The 17,566-nt window shown below is 42.1% G+C and overlaps 1 protein-coding gene across 1 annotated transcript in view; it reads right to left on the minus strand.

Annotated features, from left to right (window-relative positions):
- LOC141148310 (guanylate-binding protein 1-like) overlaps positions 1 to 17,566 on the minus strand; it is a 1,084,899-nt gene that overhangs the window by 43,796 nt on the left and 1,023,537 nt on the right. The window contains exons 7-8 of the mRNA XM_073635621.1: positions 11,838 to 11,947; positions 8,722 to 8,909 (exon numbers count right to left, since the gene is read on the minus strand). Coding sequence (XP_073491722.1) covers positions 8,722 to 8,909; positions 11,838 to 11,947 — 298 coding nt within the window. The remainder of the gene's footprint in view (positions 1 to 8,721; positions 8,910 to 11,837; positions 11,948 to 17,566) is intronic.

The following is a 17,566-nucleotide window of genomic DNA, read 5'->3' on the forward strand; positions in this document are numbered from 1 at the left end:
GAATTTATCTGAGTATGTATCATGATAGAAGAAAATTTACATAACTGTGAAAGATAGTGAGCCATATAATAATGTCTCAAAGAGGGGATTGTAAAGAACATAGCACATATCATGAGGGACTCCATTTTGGTTCTAAGACACCATCTTATGTTTCACAGGAAAACTGAGAAAACTCATATTTGAGTTTCAACTGAAACCCACATAATCTTTAAGCTGTTATCTATAGAAAGCCTTCTCAAGGTTACATATACATTTAAATATAGCTAGAATGTGGAGTTTGTCCTAGCTCATGTTTGTTCTTGATAAGATAAGTGCTTCCCTCAAACACCTGTTTAAGAATACATATATACTCTAATAGTGAAAATGATGCAAGATTTTGTCTTATAACACCAGCTAATAGTTAAATATTAACTGAACCTATTTTCATTTCAATGACATGTATAAGGTTAGTAAAACTCCTCCCATCCCTCAAACGACATAAATACTGTATTTCTAACACTGCTAATTAGATATCATTAAGTGGCTAAGCAAACCTGTCTCCTGTGTCACTTTATTGATATCTCCAGGCCTGGGGGTCAACGGAGTTCTTCCTGCATTACCTGAACCTATCTGGGTGGTCTTAGAAGCAGAAATTTCCTACACTTTGCAGCCATGGATTTCTAACAGGTGGCATGAAACAACACAAATGTGGTGGTAAATTAAATATTTGCCTGTGAATAAAACTCTTTCCATCATTAGTAGCATGTATATTCTTACAACGTGATAACTTATGCACTTTGCATTTCAACACTCTGGGCCATCCAGACACACAGCCCCCCCCTCCTAACTTAGGGGGAGGGCACGGTTGCCGGATATTCCAGGGAAACAAAACTTGCGCCAAATGGCGAACATTACAGTTGTAACTTGTAAAGACCGGGTCCGTTATGGAACCTGCATCTATGGGGACAATAACTCGCTGAAGAGCGAACATTAGCATGAGTAGCGTGCCTCCCAGATTATAACCTTCAGGATACCATATTTGTGTGAAAAATAAAAAAGGGATGATTTGGGGTTGGTTTCCGGGAGTCGTGGCGGGTCCCAGCCCGCCATTGTCACAAGCTGGTTGTGTGGGGTCTGTTTATTGACGGGGGAAGGATTAAGCATCAGATGAGGAGCATTGGGGGGGGATGAGAAGAAAAGGGAGGACACGGCGATTCGCCGATATTATATTGTCTATTCTTGTAGTGTCCCGAGAGATGAAAGGGATATCTTCTGGGGTTTGGGGGGTACAGTACCTTAGTGGAATTCGGAGTGAGTGTGTTCGGAGGTGCTCCGTGTTGAACTCGGGGGTGTCACATAGAAGTTCTGGAGCCGTCTGGTGTTTTAAGCGGGTGCTCTGTCCGGCGCCGCTCAATCCTCCAGCCATGCGAAAACAGCCTCGGGTGTGTCGAAGAAGTGAGCTCTGTCCTCGCCAACCACACGAAGCCTGGCGGGGAAGAGCATTGCATATGAGTAGTGGCGGATTCTTAGCTGCCGCTTGGCTTCTGCGAAGTGCGCCCTCTTCTTCTGGACCTCCGCAGAGAAGTCCGGGAAGACTTTAATTTCTCCATTTTTGTATGGGATATTGCCTTTAAGCCTAGTGAGGCGGAGGACAGTTGAGCATTTTAGCAATGAAGGTTCTAGGAGGTGCACCTTGAGGGGGAGGTCTGGATGCCAATCTGTGTGCTCTCTCCACCACGAATGAAGAGGAGAATTCAGCTCGCCCAAAAGTAGATGTAAGCAGATTTTTAAGAAACGTAGGGGGGTCAGAACCCTCCGCACCTTCAGGCAGTCCCATAAATCTTAGGTTGCACCTCCGTAATCTATTTTCCAAATCATCCTGTTTCGCGAGCACCGCATTCAGTTGATGTTGCATTCTTTCGGTTGAGATTTGTAATGGCGGCACGCTGTCCTCCACCTGGCTGATACGGGTCTCCGTCTCCGTGACCCGCTCCCTCAGCTTTTGAAGGTCCTGACGGATCAAGGAGACATCCACCTTTACCTCCTCTATCTTGCATGTGAGGGTACTTTTACAATCCGAGATAGCCTCAAGTACACGTGCAGTGTCGTCTGCACTTGAGTCGAGCGGGGTAGGCTGATCGGCGCCATTTTCCTCTGCGGCCGCCTTGTCCTGCAGACGATACTTGGCAAGTTTAGAAGCCGCGTCTGTGGTTTTCTTCGGCTGAGACATTCTCCCTGTATGTTCTCCCCTTGAGTAGATATTGTGGATAGTTTTTAAGGGCAATTGAGACCCCAGGATTTGCGGAGACGGATATATGGCAAGCGGAGCTCCCGTTCAACACTCCTCACGCCATGCCGGTCCAGGCCACGCCCCCGATGGTTGACTTTCTACAACTTTCTCCCATCTCTCGACTGCATCTCTGGAGCTCAGCCACAGTGATCTTTGGGTTCTTCTTTACCTCTCTTACCAAGGCTCTTCTCCCCTGATAGCTCAGTTTGGCCGGACGGCCAGCTAAAGGAAGGGTTCTGGTTGTCCCAAACGTCTTCCATTTAAGGATTATGGAGGCCACTGTGCTCTTAGGAACCTTAAATGCAGCAGAAATTTGTTTGTAACCTTGGCCAAATCTGTGCCTTGCCACAATTCTGTCTCTGAGCTCTTCAGGCAGTTTCTTTGACCTCATGATTCTCATTTGCTCTGACATGCACTGTGAGCTGTATGGTCTTATATAGACAGGTGTGTGGCTTTCCTAATCAATTCCAATCAGTATAATCAAACACAGCTGGACTCAAATGAAGGTGTAGAACCATCTCAAGGATGAACAGAAGAAATGGACAGCACCTGAGTTAAATATATAAGTGTCAAAGCAATGGGTCTGAATACTTAGGACCATGTGATATTTCAGTTTTTCTTTTTTAATAAATCTGCAAAAATGTCAACAATTCTGTGTTTTTCTGTCAATATGGGGTGCAGTGTGTACATTAATGAGGACAAAAAAATAACTGAAATGATTTTAGCAAATGGCTGCAATATAACAAAGAGTGAAAAATTTAAGGGGGTCTGAATATTTCCGTCCCCATTATATATATATATATATATATATATATATATATATATATATATATATATATATATATATATATATATATATATATATATATATATATATATATATATATATATATATATATATTATACTGTATATATATATAAAAATATGGTCGCCTTCCTCTGGATCAATTGTGGGTATAGCATTGGGTATTTTGGAATGTTTGATATTATTTTTTATTTATTTTTATGGTTGAACTAGATGGACTTGTGTCTTTTTTCAACCTGACTAACTATGTAACTATGTAACTAAGTATTGCTGGCCTGTCATCTCGTGGACATTGAGGCTTCCTACACTGGAATCTAATTTGAGTAAATATCACAGAAAATATATAAAACAGAATAAACTGTAGTAGAATGTTTTTGAGTTACAGGTGTACCTATTTGTTTTATTTATTTAATTATTTTTTGTTTTATTGACATATATTTATTAATAGATTATTTGAGGCCCCCTCACCCCCCCTGGCGTTCGGTATGTATGGCCCATGTGGACAGACTCCTATCATTAGTCGCTCTGGTTTTAGTCCTACCACAAAGTGCAACATTTGGAGGTAGGGGACATTTTGGGGGAACTGATGTCTGTCTGAGGGGTGCAGCCTCCTGATCAGTTTTGTGCTGTTTTTTCATTTTATGTATGTTATGGAGCTTTAGTATGAGTGTATTATACTTTTTTTATTATTGATTTTGTTTTTTTGCCTTATCAGTGAACTCATCATGCTTTCCTTTGAAGAAGCCGAATGCGGCAAAACCTGTTGGAAGTACAACCGTGGTGTTAATCAAATGCTACATGTATCTGAATAATGATACCAAATGGTAGTACAAATAGTTTTAATACAATTATGTTCAAATAAATACTAATGTTTAAAAAAAAAAAATCAAATAAATCTTTTTGTACTATGTGATTGAGCACCCATAAAGTCCCGTATCACCTCTACCTTTGAAATTTGTAAACTGTCACTGTTTTACCATCGCGGCATTGACAGCTTTGAACCTTGATATGCTCAGAGCAGATTGCTTCAAGGTTCATACTTTGCAGAGTGTTCCCTGATCTCCTTCTAAATCCCCAATATGATGCTGTTTTTTTTTTTTCAGGAACTACAAGGGAGGGGGTGTGTGTCACATTGGCAAAACTGCTGAAGCAATCTGGGTAATTCTATAAATGGGAGACATGGGGTTTCATACAGTGAGGACGGTAGTGCATGCAAACCTCTGGTCTGGATTTTTTTTTCTAAGATGCTGAAAGACATTCTCATTACCTTCTGCAAGTTGTACAAATATAGCCTATTCTACAGCCATTGTGACACACCTCTGAGGACCCCTCTCATTCAGCATATGTACTGCTAACACCTTATGGAACCTGCAAAAACCTGTGGGCAACCCACCCTCAATTTTCAGAAGTCCTCTTACGGCCTCTGAAAGTGAGAGAAAACTCCCATCTCTGACTTTTACCTATAGGTACTGTAAATATCTCCTAAACATGCACAGTTTAGGAGGTATTTACTGTACATGCAGGCGGTGACGTCACGGGTGCATGCGCTCTGAAGGAACGGCCACCCGGGCCATTCCTCCAAAGTCCTGTGCCGTAAGTGGTGGCTCCCACGTGCATGCGCAGGAGTGACGCCTTTGTGGCTCCGGACACTCACACCGATGGAGTCCGGAAGGTAGACAAGGTAACGATGTCAGCCCTCTCAGCAGTGACAGCGCAGCGCTGGAGGGCTTCACAGTCAGGTAAGTTTCACATAATGTGCGAGTATGCAATGCATACTCACACATTATGATATTGCCTTGCAGGTTGCAAAAAAAAAAAAAAGCACACAGCGGTTTACTATTGTTTTAAGTCATCCAGTAGTGATGAAGATTCACAATGGATTTTACATAACTAGCAACATTTTAAAAAAATCATCAGCTGTACTTCAACCCTACTCAGCCTGCCACAGTGGAACTGAGTATGAAAGTCTGACTGGTACAAAAGTTCATCTCAGTTAAAGAACTATTTGATACATTTAATGGTTAAAAACATCAGATGCAGCCAACATGTTTTAGAAAAAAAAAGCCCTTCTTCAAAGCTGCAACAGTTGACGTCAATAAAATCACAACAGAATGCACTATGGGACCTGTGTTAATCCTTGATGAAGACTAGTGACTCTTTTATTTCACTAATGGGAGCCAGCTGAGTGCAGTGCCTTTGGGAGACACTAGTCTTCATCAAGCCTTAACACAAGGCTTTATTGCTATCAGAGAGGTAGCAACCAAGGACCAGAACAGAGTCTACCCATACTACATTTTAATCACAGATCTGCTTCAGTGAGGGAAAAATCCCCTTACTGTAGATCCACTGAAACCAATTTTCAGTTCTATCGATTTATCACTAGATACCTAGTAGAGCTAAAGATAGGTGATTGGAGTGGATCCCAAAATTTGAAACGTGTTAAATTTTAAATGAATTTCATGAATTTCAATGAACTGTTACAGAATTTCAGTGTTTTTGTGGCAGCTCATTTTCCCAAAGGATTTTTTTAGAAAAGGAACCAAAGGCTGCTTCTGAGCTTCTGCCTCATATCTGTTTCTGCTGTCCCCTGCACACCCTTAGCTTGACTGCCAGTGCCACCAGTTCCCATCCTTCTATTTTAGTTTCCCTCTAGAATTCCATGGAAGAAGTGGCTCAGGCTATTTTTTTTGGTCCCGTCATCTCACCAGACAGGGCTGACATGAACATCCCAAACCATTCTATACAATTTTGCATTATTTCCTGCTCTATAATACATCATTTTTGAAGACTGGTTCCAATTTCCACTGATTTCATTTGTGATTTCTGGTTCAGACATCTTGGAGGTAAGAGAGGAAAGACTATTGCGCTGATATCTAGAATAATATTGTGGCCATTGAAACTACGAAATGTGTCATGCATGGGAGGGACGGTCAAATAAATGTCAACATGTTTGAAGGGTTAAAAGTTCACTAAAAAGTCACTTAAAATGATGGAGGTTGCTCCTCTATACCAGGTCCCTGGCAAACCTAATACACATATAAAAAAGATTAAAAAAAAGAGAGGGTGCCACCCGTCTAAGTGTAAACCATTTATTATAAGGAAAGACAAATAAAATAATGCACTCACTGCATCAGAGATAAAATATGCATATCTCAAATTTATCTCAATAGTATGTAAACTCTTGGAGGGGATGATAAGGGACTATATACAAGATTTTAGTGATAAGAACGGTATCATTAGCAGTATTCAGCATGGATTCATGAAGAATCGTTCTTGCCAAACCAATCTATTAACCTTCTATGAGGAGGTGAGTTGCCATCTAGATAAAGGAAGGCCCGTAGACGTGGTGTATCTGGATTTTGCAAAAGCATTTGACACAGTTCCCCATAAACGTTTACTGTACAAAATAAGGTCCGTTGGCATGGACCATAGGGTGAGTACATGGATTGAAAACTGGCTACAAGGGCGAGTTCAGAGGGTGGTGATAAATGGGGAGTACTCAGAATGGTCAGGGGTGGGTAGTGGGGTCCCCCAGGGTTCTGTGCTGGGACCAATCCTATTTAATTTGTTCATAAACGATCTGGAGGATGGGATAAACAGTTCAATCTCTGTATTTGCAGACAATACTAAGCTAAGCAGGGCAATAACTTCTCCGCGGGATGTGGAAACCTTGCAAAAAATGTAAAATAATGCATTTGGGTTGCAAAAATATGAATGCAATCTATACACTGGGGGGAGAACATCTGGGGGAATCTAGGATGGAAAAGGACCTGGGGGTCCTAGTAGATGATAGGCTCAGCAATGGCATGCAATGCCAAGCTGCTGCTAACAAAGCAAACAAAATATTTTCATGCATTAAAAAGAGGATCAACTCCAGAGATAAAACGATAATTCTCCCGCTCTACAAGACTCTGGTCCGGCCGCATCTGGAGTATGCTGTCCAGTTCTGGACACCAATCCTCAGGAAGGATGTACTGGAAATGGAGCGAGTACAAAGAAGGGCAACAAAGCTAATAAAGGGTCTGGAGGATCTTAGTTATGAGGAAAGGTTGCGAGCACTGAATGTATTCTCTCTGGAGAAGAGACGCTTGAGAGGGGATATGATTTCAATATACAAATACCGTACTGGTGACCCCACAATAGGGATAAAACTTTTTCGCAGAAGAGTGTTTAACAAGACTTGTGGCCACTCATTAAAATTAGAAGAAAAGAGGTTTAACCTTAAACTACGTAGTGGGTTCTTTATTGTAAGAGCGGCGAGGATGTGGAATTCCCTTCCACAGGCGGTGGTCTCAGCAGGGAGCATTGATAGCTTCAAGAAACTATTAGATAAGCACCTGAATGACCACAACATACAGGGATATATAATTCAATACTGACACATAATCACACACATAGGTTGGACTTGATGGACTTGTGTCTTTTTTCAACCTCACCTACTATGTAACAAATGGAAGCTATATGTGGAGCAGCTTGTGCAGAGATTGGCAGGAAAGCGGCTGGATGATGCAGAGCTTGGCTTGACGCTGCGGGAGCGCTGTGCAGAGATCAGCAGGCAAGCAGGTGGTATACACAGATGTTAGCAGAATGTAGCCAGGAAGCTACTGGTGAGAGGATAAGAAGTGCTATCAGTCTGAAAGTGGATCGCAAGCTCCCCAGAAATGCTTGGTGGCGGCTTCTGGGAGAATGACGATTCGGCTACACTCAGCTCAGCTTCGGGATGGGTAGCAGTGAAGCCAGCATATCAGGGGGGCATAGCTACACGTTTCAGAGCCATTATCCCTGATGAAGTGTTTGCAACTTTTTTGCTTTTCCTTATAATACAGTGGAACCTTGGATTAAAAGCATAATCCGCTCCAGGAGAATGCTCGTAATTCAAAGCACTCACATATCAAAGCGAGTTTCCCCATAGAAGCCAATGGAAATGAAAATAATTTGTTCCACATTGACTTCTATGGCATGCAATACCGCATGTGGCCAGAGGTGGGGGGGCGCCGGAGAGCCTTGGAAATACTCGGAAAGGCTTGGGGACAGCTCAGCTGAACTCGGAAAACCTTGGAAAGGCGCGGGAACAGAGTATTTCCAAGTTTTTCTGAGTATTTTCGAACGGCTCCGCTTGGCTCCGACTCCCCCGCACCTCTGGCCAAATGCTGTACTGCACACCACTGTGGCTTGATTCCTGCTTGTTTTGCGAGACAACACTCGCAAACCGAGTCAGGATTTTCAAAAAAAAAATGCTCGTATTGCGAAACGCTCGTTAACCGCGTTACTCGCAATCCGAGGTTTCACTGAAAATGGTTTACATGGAGATGGAGACGCCCTGTCTCTTTTTTATCTTTCATAAGATTTTGGAGGCTCACTTTGAAAAATTCAGCCAAACCACAACTGATCCCACTGTTTAGAAGTTTGCTCACCTATAGCAGAGATCTTATCCTGTGAAGCCAGCTGATCAGTAAATTGCAGATAAGGGATCAAACCCCTTTAATATTATTAATGAATATGTGAGAAGTGTTGGGCAAATCGCTGGTGAAGGGGAAATGGCACCAAAGAAAAAATGTTGCTTTTTTAAATAAACAAAGCACGGGTCCACTTTCAGTGTCCTAGCTTCTTATGTAAGGACTGGTTTATAGATAATTCATATACATACGTGTTTTAAGCTTTAGGGCGTTATTCAGGTAATCATCTTCTGAGATCGGTTCCCCATTAAGCTCCAGTTCCAGCGAGAAATCTCTGACTGTCCAGATAAATATGGGGAAGTATGTGGAAAAGGCTGCCTCCGTGTCCTGAATGTTATCAGTCTTTACCTTGATTAATTCAGTGAGTTCCCCCACAAATCTTTCAAATGTTTATAAGGATATATAACAGTTTTTTTTCCACTTATCTAGTTAGGATTAGAACTAGAGTATTTTAAACATGATCTCTGGGATAGCGAGAAATAAAAAGAACCCTCATCCCCTGCTTAACTAATCTAAAACAAATCTACTTACCTCAATCTAAAGTCATATGGGCATAGTTGAGGAATTCGGCCATTTCTCTGGGCTAACAATTAATTGGGAAAAATCAGTAATTTTGCCAATAGACCCTCTCACAGAGTCACTCCCACATCAAATATCCCAAATTAAAGTAGTAAGATCCAGGGCAATATATAACTGGAAACCTGGTTCCACTTATGAAAAAATTAAAACAGAAATGTCGAGTATGGGGTCGTTTGCCTCTCTCAGTCGCCGGGCGCTGCAACTTAATCAAGATGGTCTGGTTGCCACAAATTTTATATAAATTACATAACTCCCCAGTGTGGATTCCTAAGCATTGGTTTAATAAAATGGACAGAGTGTTCAGAGAGCTAATTTGGAAAAACGGGGTGGTAAGGATCAGCTTGCAGGCGTTGCGATGGCCGGGAGAGAAGGGTGGGATGGGAGTGCCGGACCCACAATGCTATTTCTTAGCATCTCAAATGCAACATGTGGGAGGCAGTAATAGGCCAGGGAACAAGGTAGCAGGGTGTAATGTACTACTGAATGATACCAGTCATGATACAGTAGTAGAGGCGATGGAGGCAGACTCCTTTGGTACCAAGTGTCCTACCACTCCGATGATGGTCAAGAGCTGGGCATATGTCAAAAAAATACTGGGCTATACGGGCTTCTCAGAGTTTTCACCATTATGGGACAACAACAACCTTAACGAACTTAAAAAAATGGGGATTATTGAAGAGTGGGACCGTCAGGGCATTCATTGTCTGACACAGCTATATGAGGCGGGGAGATTAAAATCATTTCAGGAGTTAGTGGAAGAATATGCGATCCCTAACCGATCATTCTATAGATATTTGCAAATTAGGCATGCCTTAGAAGCACAATTTAGCGGGAAGGAACCAGTGTAGTGTGAAATGACCTCCCTGAGGAAATTGTTCAATGCCAACTCTACAAAAGGACTAATTTCTGATATATATGGAAGTCTGAATGTGTCAGGTCAGGAGGGTGGAAAACAAAAATAGGATTAAATGGGAGGGAGATGTTGGGCCACTGTCAGATAGCCAATGGGAGTATGTTCTGGCATTAGGGCCCAGGATCTCCCTCTCCCTTTCACAAATAGTTTCTCATCTTTATTTGTCATATCGGACATATTATACACCATTGAAGCTGTTCAGGTTTGGAAAGAAGCCTGATGCGAAGTGCCAAAGATGTGGAGGAGGAAGAGGAGATTTGGTACATATGTTCTGGTGATGCCCCAAGCTGTATAGATACTGGAGGGGTATTGTGGATAAAATAATTTCTGTGTTTGGGACATCTCTGGGCATGGAGGTCAGGACGTGTTTATTGGGCTTGATGGAGGAACAAGAGATTTTAAGGGATACACAGACCGCAATAATTAGATGTTTGTTTCAGGGCAAAAAACTCATTGCACGGAATTGGCAAAAGATCCCCCAACAGTACTAGAGTGGATGAAAGAAGTAAGGGAGGTGATTAGTAGAGAGAAATATATCTATAAGAAGAGGGGTAACTATAAGAAATTCGAAAAAATAGGGAAGTTATGGGTGAATCTGGACGAGGTCATAATGGGGGTAGGATAATAGTGGAAGTGCGAGGGATGGTTGGTGGGTGTGTGTGGAAGGGGGTGAGGTATGGGGATTTGGGGGGACAGGGGGTATAGTGGGATGTGAATTGGGGGGGAGGGGGTAAGGGTAGGGGAATGGGGGATTAAATAAAAAGAAAAACATTTTCAGTATATTATTGTTTACGGATGTTTTGACTTGGTGTATAAATGATGTAAATATAATGTCTGGACAGATGATGGCATCTTGTTTTTTTAATGAAATTTTTCAATAAAAAGATTTAAATACAAAAAAAAGTCATATGACATTTTCTTTCTTATGGACTGTGGTGTAGGATGGCTCTTATGCTTGTGCCCATATTGCTCCCCAGCAAGGTGGACACTTCCTATTCACTCTCTCCTGTGATGAAGATGAGGTGCTGGATATGGATCCCCAATATATCATGAGAAAAGGCCTTATAAAGCCAAAAAATGTGTGTCTGGCAGCTCTTCACAAAACATTGTGCTCCTCTCGAAAGGCAGAGGTCACCAAATTTGAGCAGTCCATATTCATGTCAAGCAAAAGAGAGCGCCAAACAAAAGTACATAGAGTACAAAGTGGTATTTTATTGTTTATGCAAATGACAGCATAAAAACACCAGACATTCAATGTGTTTGGGGGCCTCAGCATTCCCCTTTTTTAGGGTTCTAAACTTAACAAAATATCAGTTGGATCCAGAGCTCCTGGAAAAATTCAACCCAAACCAGTAGGATAATTTTTAAAAAGGCACCAGAGCAGCTAGCTGATATCTAATTTATTTTAGAGACTTGATGAAGTTCAAGTGCTGAGCCCCTGAAAGACGTTTGACTGTCCTGTTGTCATTTGCAGAATCAAAAAGGTACCACTTTTGACTATAAGAACTTTTCTTTGACATCTCCTTTTGACTAGGATGTCCATTGGAAGGGTCCACACAGGGCACTGAAGACTTCAAGCAGCAGAATTGGCACTTCCAGTGGCATGACATTATGACCAGTTGGGGGATCAGGACTCCAGTGGTGGATCATCCTCATACTCCACACTTTAGATGAGGTGCTGTGAGGAATCACATGGTGGGAACCTGTGGAAAATGCTTAAATGGGTATGGTTGTTGGAGGGATTGTGGGGAAATGTTTTACCCAGGGATGAGTTTTAAGTCAAATTCTGTCTTGTAACTTGTTATAAAAGGATACTTTAATTTGTCTAGATCATCCTGGCAGATGGTGCCCATGCCGTTATAGATTAAGGCGCTGCTTAGCAGGACTGCAAGGGTGAAGATCTTGCTGTCATTTCTTGTATCCCCCTTAAACAAAAGAACAAAAAATATAAAAACACAAATGTATGGTAGGCATTGCACACAACTACAAACTCATCTTTATTTGCACCTATTTTGAAAATAGCTAAACTAAAACCCCATTTTTCTTGCCTTAAAAAAGAAGAATCACCACAACTTCAAAACTGTTGTTGAATCTCCCTCTGCATATAGCAATTGGTCCTGTTCTAATCAGTGGGCATATTGTGCAGTAAAAGCACATCTCTTTTTCTGCCTATGCTGGTTATTAACTCCACCCCAGGCTGAAGCCCAATTTATGCAAGGCACTGTAGCCACCACCCCCCCTTCTCTGTGTACTAGCTGGAGGCTTGTGTTGCCCTTCACATGCTGATCCTGTAGTTTGTTTTTTTGTTTTTTTGTTTTTTTTTAATTTTTGGAGCTGACTGATATATGCGTCCTGGATACATCATAAAACCTGCCTGTGACTTTTGCCTAGTCCCATCGAGATTGCTATCCTCTGGCACTTTTGTTAACCTTTTTTCTCCCAGTCCTTATACACACTTTAATGCAAATGATCCCTGATGAGAGGAAACCTCTGAGACTGAGTAAATATAAGAGAATGTAGAATGTATGACGCCTGGCCTTATACCTCCAGACTTTCAGTACGGCTCTCCTCTCGGTTGGTCTGTGAATGTCTGTGATCTGCAATCAAGACGCGCACGAGAGTGGTTACAGATTGCATCTTGGATCTTGAAGACACAGAATACTTTCCCCCGCAGACATCATCATCGCCTCCTCCAACTTCTCCACAGAAGAATTGCAACGAACACTGTGAGGACTTCATCGGAGCACTTGGAACCCTGCCACCACGGCCTCTAGCCTCTTACAGGGATACGTAATCTCGTCATAACACTAATAGCACCGAGGACAGCCACAAGACCAGGTTTACTCGCGGTGATAGAGGTTTAAGATGCTAACTGTTTGGGTTTGGGCACCTGGAATACAGCGGGATTCATCCCAATATCTCGAGATTCCAAACTAGGGTTGAAGTACTTTAACTTAGTTAGGATGTCAGTGGTTATATGTAGCCGTTATAGTCTAGCTGACCCAGACATGAACATACTGCAGAGGGTTTTAAGTATTTACTTTAGGGTATATTTACAGGTGAGGACTATATAAGCTCAAGTTAGTTGAACCTCTTTATAATATTAAGGTGTGTATCTCATTTACCTGTATACCCTAACCTGCTCTCCCCCCCCCCCTGCCCTTGGGTATCTGCTGCCCTTATACTACAGATCATCTCCTCTCCTCTTCCATTCCGCTTGCTGCCCTCTTTCTACCCTCTTCAGGTTTCTCTGTCACGCTACTCTGTCTGCCAACCCCCCTCCCTCTTTTCCAACCCTACTTTCCTTCCCCCATTTTCTCTACCTCTTGATTAAGTAAAGGATGCCGAGGATACACAGGGGGTTATAATGTATGTTTATCATATGTTCAAATGCAAAGTACGATGGTGTCCAGCATTATGGTTTTGTGATGTTAGTTTTTGTTTTTTATGTTTAAGACCAGAATGCAATTACGCTCTGTTTGTTGCCCAATGCAGGCTCCCCGCCCTCTTATTTGAAGTGGGATACATTGACGTACACATCCACTAGACTATTTTCTTGGACTCTGACTGTACACATACCCTGTGGTTTCCGTCCGTTCTCTCTACCTCACACAGCAGTCCTGATAGGACATAGGCTGACACTCCAGAACTGTTTCTTCCCAGGTGGATTAGTATTTCTATATCCATCTCTGGTTTGATATATCTATTCCTCTATTTCTCTTCTTTCTGCTTCTCCCCACCTGTCGTTTTATCCCTTCCCTTCCACCCCCACCGCCTTTTCTGTCCCTCTTAGTCCTCTCTACCCTCATACACTGAGATACCCCTCTTGTCTTACCCCCCCTTTTTCTCTGGGTTGGCTCCGCCCTCGTCCTCGCGCCTGAGGGGGAAAGAATTTTAAGACTAGGTGAGGCCTATCTCGTCCTCTGCTAGTAAGTTGACTAGATTCTCCTGTCTGCTTGCAATGATGCAGCATAGCAAGGTTATCAGTGCTCCCCTGTCACTGAAGTGCATCTCTTTGAATGTAAAGGGTCTGAACCTGCCTGAAAAAAGATCGTAAGTCCTCTCTTCTCTGTCTAAACACAGAGCTCATTTTATATTTCTACAAGAGACCCATTTTCAATCGGACGCCGTACCCAAATTGTCAAATCACATTTATCGCCAGGTATTTCATGCCACTAATGCTGAAGCCAAGACCAAAGGTGTCTCTATACTAATTTCCAGACATGCTAACTTCCTCATTACAGACTCCCTTATTGACCCCGAGGGTAGGTTCATTTTTCTTAAGGGTACTTACGCCTCAAAACCATTGATGTTAGCTAATATTTACAGTCCAAACGACCATCAGGTCCCCTTCTTTCAAAAAGTATGTGACCAACTAGCAGCCTTTCAGAGGGGATTGGTCCTATGGGGGGGAGACTTCAACATACCCTTGAATCCCCTGCTAGACTCTTCCACGGGTTCCTCCAACCTAACATACAAAGCACTAAGACAGATCAAGCTAAACTTACAACACCTGACTTTACATGACACATGGCGGACTATGTCACCTTCGGTAAAGGATTATACTTTTTACTTGGCCCCACATCAAAAGTACTCGAGGATAGACTACTTCTTCCTCTCCCAGGCAGATCTATCATACCTGAAAGAAGCAACAATAGAACCTATGTTCTTATCAGACCATCATCCGATCACGGTAACTCTCGCCTTCCCGGAAGTAGAAACTAAGTCGAAAATCTGGCGTCTGAACCCATCCCTACTTAAAGATATCCCTACAATAGAACACATTTGCACGCCCATCCGTCAATACTTCCAGGAAAACACAAGTCCAGAAGTATCTCCAATTTCTCTATGGGAGGCACATAAGTGTGAATTTATGGCCCTAGCATCAAAATTCAAAAAATTACAGCAAGAGACCATCAATTCCCTTATCCAATCGATTAAAATTCTGGAAACAACCCACAAACAGACCCAAGCTACACTTCAGGACTTAATACGATCCCGTTCTCTCCTGTTGGAGGAGCTGGATAAACGCACGAAAATACGTTACATTCTTGGCCAGAGGATCTTTTATGAACATGGCAACAAGTGTGGCCGTCTGTTGGCCTGCTCAGTTCAAGATGCTAAATCTTCCTCCAAGATTCACTCTTTGTGCAACAACAGGGGAGATCTCCTGGTCAAGAATGAGGACATTGCCAAAGAATTTGAGAGATATTATTCCAAGCTTTATAACTTACAGACTGATCATATTTCCCAAACTACACCCGAATTACGCGCAAATCTAATTAAAGACTTTCTTGCCTCCTTCAGCCCCTCTCCCATGAAGCCTCAACAAGCCTTAGCCCTAGAAAGTGAAATATCCACCACGGAAATAGAAATAGTTGTAAAACAAATGAAGGTTGGGAAAAGCCCGGGTCCCGATGGCTTTACCCTTCAATATTACAAATCCTTCTCGGACAGTTTGTTCCCCAGACTCTTGACGACCCTCAATAGTTTTTCAGATTCTCATTCCCGACCGAATGAGATGCTTAGAGCGCATATTACCGTAGTTCCTAAAGAAGACAAAGACCCGTCTCTAGTGACAAATTATAGACCAATCTCCCTACTAAATGTAGATATAAAAATGTATGCAAAAGTCCTAGCTAATCTATTGATGCCCCTTATTCCAGAACTCATTTCCCCAGACCAGGTGGGATTTGTTCCTGGACGAGAAGCCAGGGACAACACGACTCGTACCCTTAACCTACACCATTGGCTTGCATCAACTAAAACACAAGGCTTCTTTCTGTCACTAGACTCCGAGAAGGCGTTCGACAGGGTGGCCTGGGATTATATGAGAGAAACGCTCCTAGCCATTGGCCTGGGAAGTCGTATGCTTACCATGACATTGACTTTCCCAAAAAAAAACACTATAACTAAAACATGGAGACTCAATACCGCCATATTGAAAGACCCTATAGACATATTAGAGCTTAATAATACACTGAAAGATTACTTTTTACGTAACGAAGATGATGAGACCTCATTACTTACACAATGGGAGGCACACAAATGTGTCATTAAAAAGTTAGCTAAAATGAAGAAAGAACAATAATCCAAAATAAGATCACTGATAGAACAAATTCACAAATTAGAAATTACACACAAAAGAACTGTTGCACTCTCAACATTGGAAGAATTAACAAAAGCGAGAACACTCCTATCGGAAGAACTAACCATGAAAACCAAAAGACATTATATACTGAGGCATAAGATATATTATGAACAGGGAAATAAGAGTGGAAAACTGCTAGCAAAAGCAGTTTAGACTAAGAAAATAGCCTCTACTATACATCAAATAAGAGATAATCAAGGTAAACCACATTCTTCAAATGAGGAGATTGCTAAACAGTTCGAAATCTACTACCAAAATCTATATAATTTTCCTACCAATCACAAATGCCCCCATAATTCAGACAAAAGTGCAAAACTCATCCAAGAATTCCTAGAAAAATACAGCCCACCTCAAATATCAAAAAACGCAGACCAAGAACTTGAAGCCCCCATCTCAGGCTCAGAATTTGACAAAGCAATAAAAGAGATGAAAATAAGTAAAGCCCCAGGTCCAGATTGTCTACCCTTACAATACTACAAGACATTTACCGACATACTGATGCCAAGATTCTTGAAAACCTTTCAATCACTACACTCTGAACAACACCCCCCAAAACAACTATTAGAAGCCCACATCACTGTGATACCTAAAGAAGGCAAGGATACAACTCAGGTTACCAACTACAGACCAATCTCTTTAATAAACGTTGATGTGAAGATATATGCTAAAATATTGGCTATGGAGTTCTACCATTGTTTACTTCCCTTATAGCACTAGACCAAGTGGGTTTCATCCCAGGAAGAGAGGGACGTGATAACACAATCAAAGCACTAAACATAAGCCATTGGCTAACATCCAAAAAGAAACATGGGTTCTTTCTCTCCCTGGATGCCGAGAAGGCATTCGACAGAGTGGCCTGGGACTTCATAGATGCAGTTTTAAAACACATAGGTAGTCTACCTCAAATGAGATTATTATTATTATTATTATTATACAGTATTTATATAGCGCCAACAGTTTACGTAGCGCTTTACAACTTGAGGGTAGACAGTACAAATACAATACAATTTGATACAGTAGGAATCAGAGGGCCCTGCTCCTTAGAGCTTACAATCTAAGAGGGAAGGTCAAGAGATACAAGAGGTAATAACTGTGGGTGATGTGCTGATTGAGAAGATAAATGTACAGTTGTTAGGTGGGGGCCAGATAGGCTTCTCTGAAGAGATGAGTTTTCAGGGATCGTCTGAAAGTGGATAAAGTAGGAGAAAATCGGACGGATTGGGGTAGAGCATTCCAGAGGATGGGGGAGGCTCTGGAGAAGTCCTGAAGGTGAGCATGGGATGAGGTGACAAGGGAGTTTGAGAGCAGGAGGTCTTGGGAGGAGCGAAGAGAACGATTAGGTTGGTATTTTGTGACTAGGTTAGAGATGTAGCTAGGGGCCAGGTTGTGGATG

This window comes from Aquarana catesbeiana, linkage group LG06 (assembly GCF_042186555.1).
Source record: "Aquarana catesbeiana isolate 2022-GZ linkage group LG06, ASM4218655v1, whole genome shotgun sequence".
Classification (NCBI taxonomy): Eukaryota; Metazoa; Chordata; class Amphibia; order Anura; family Ranidae; genus Aquarana; species Aquarana catesbeiana.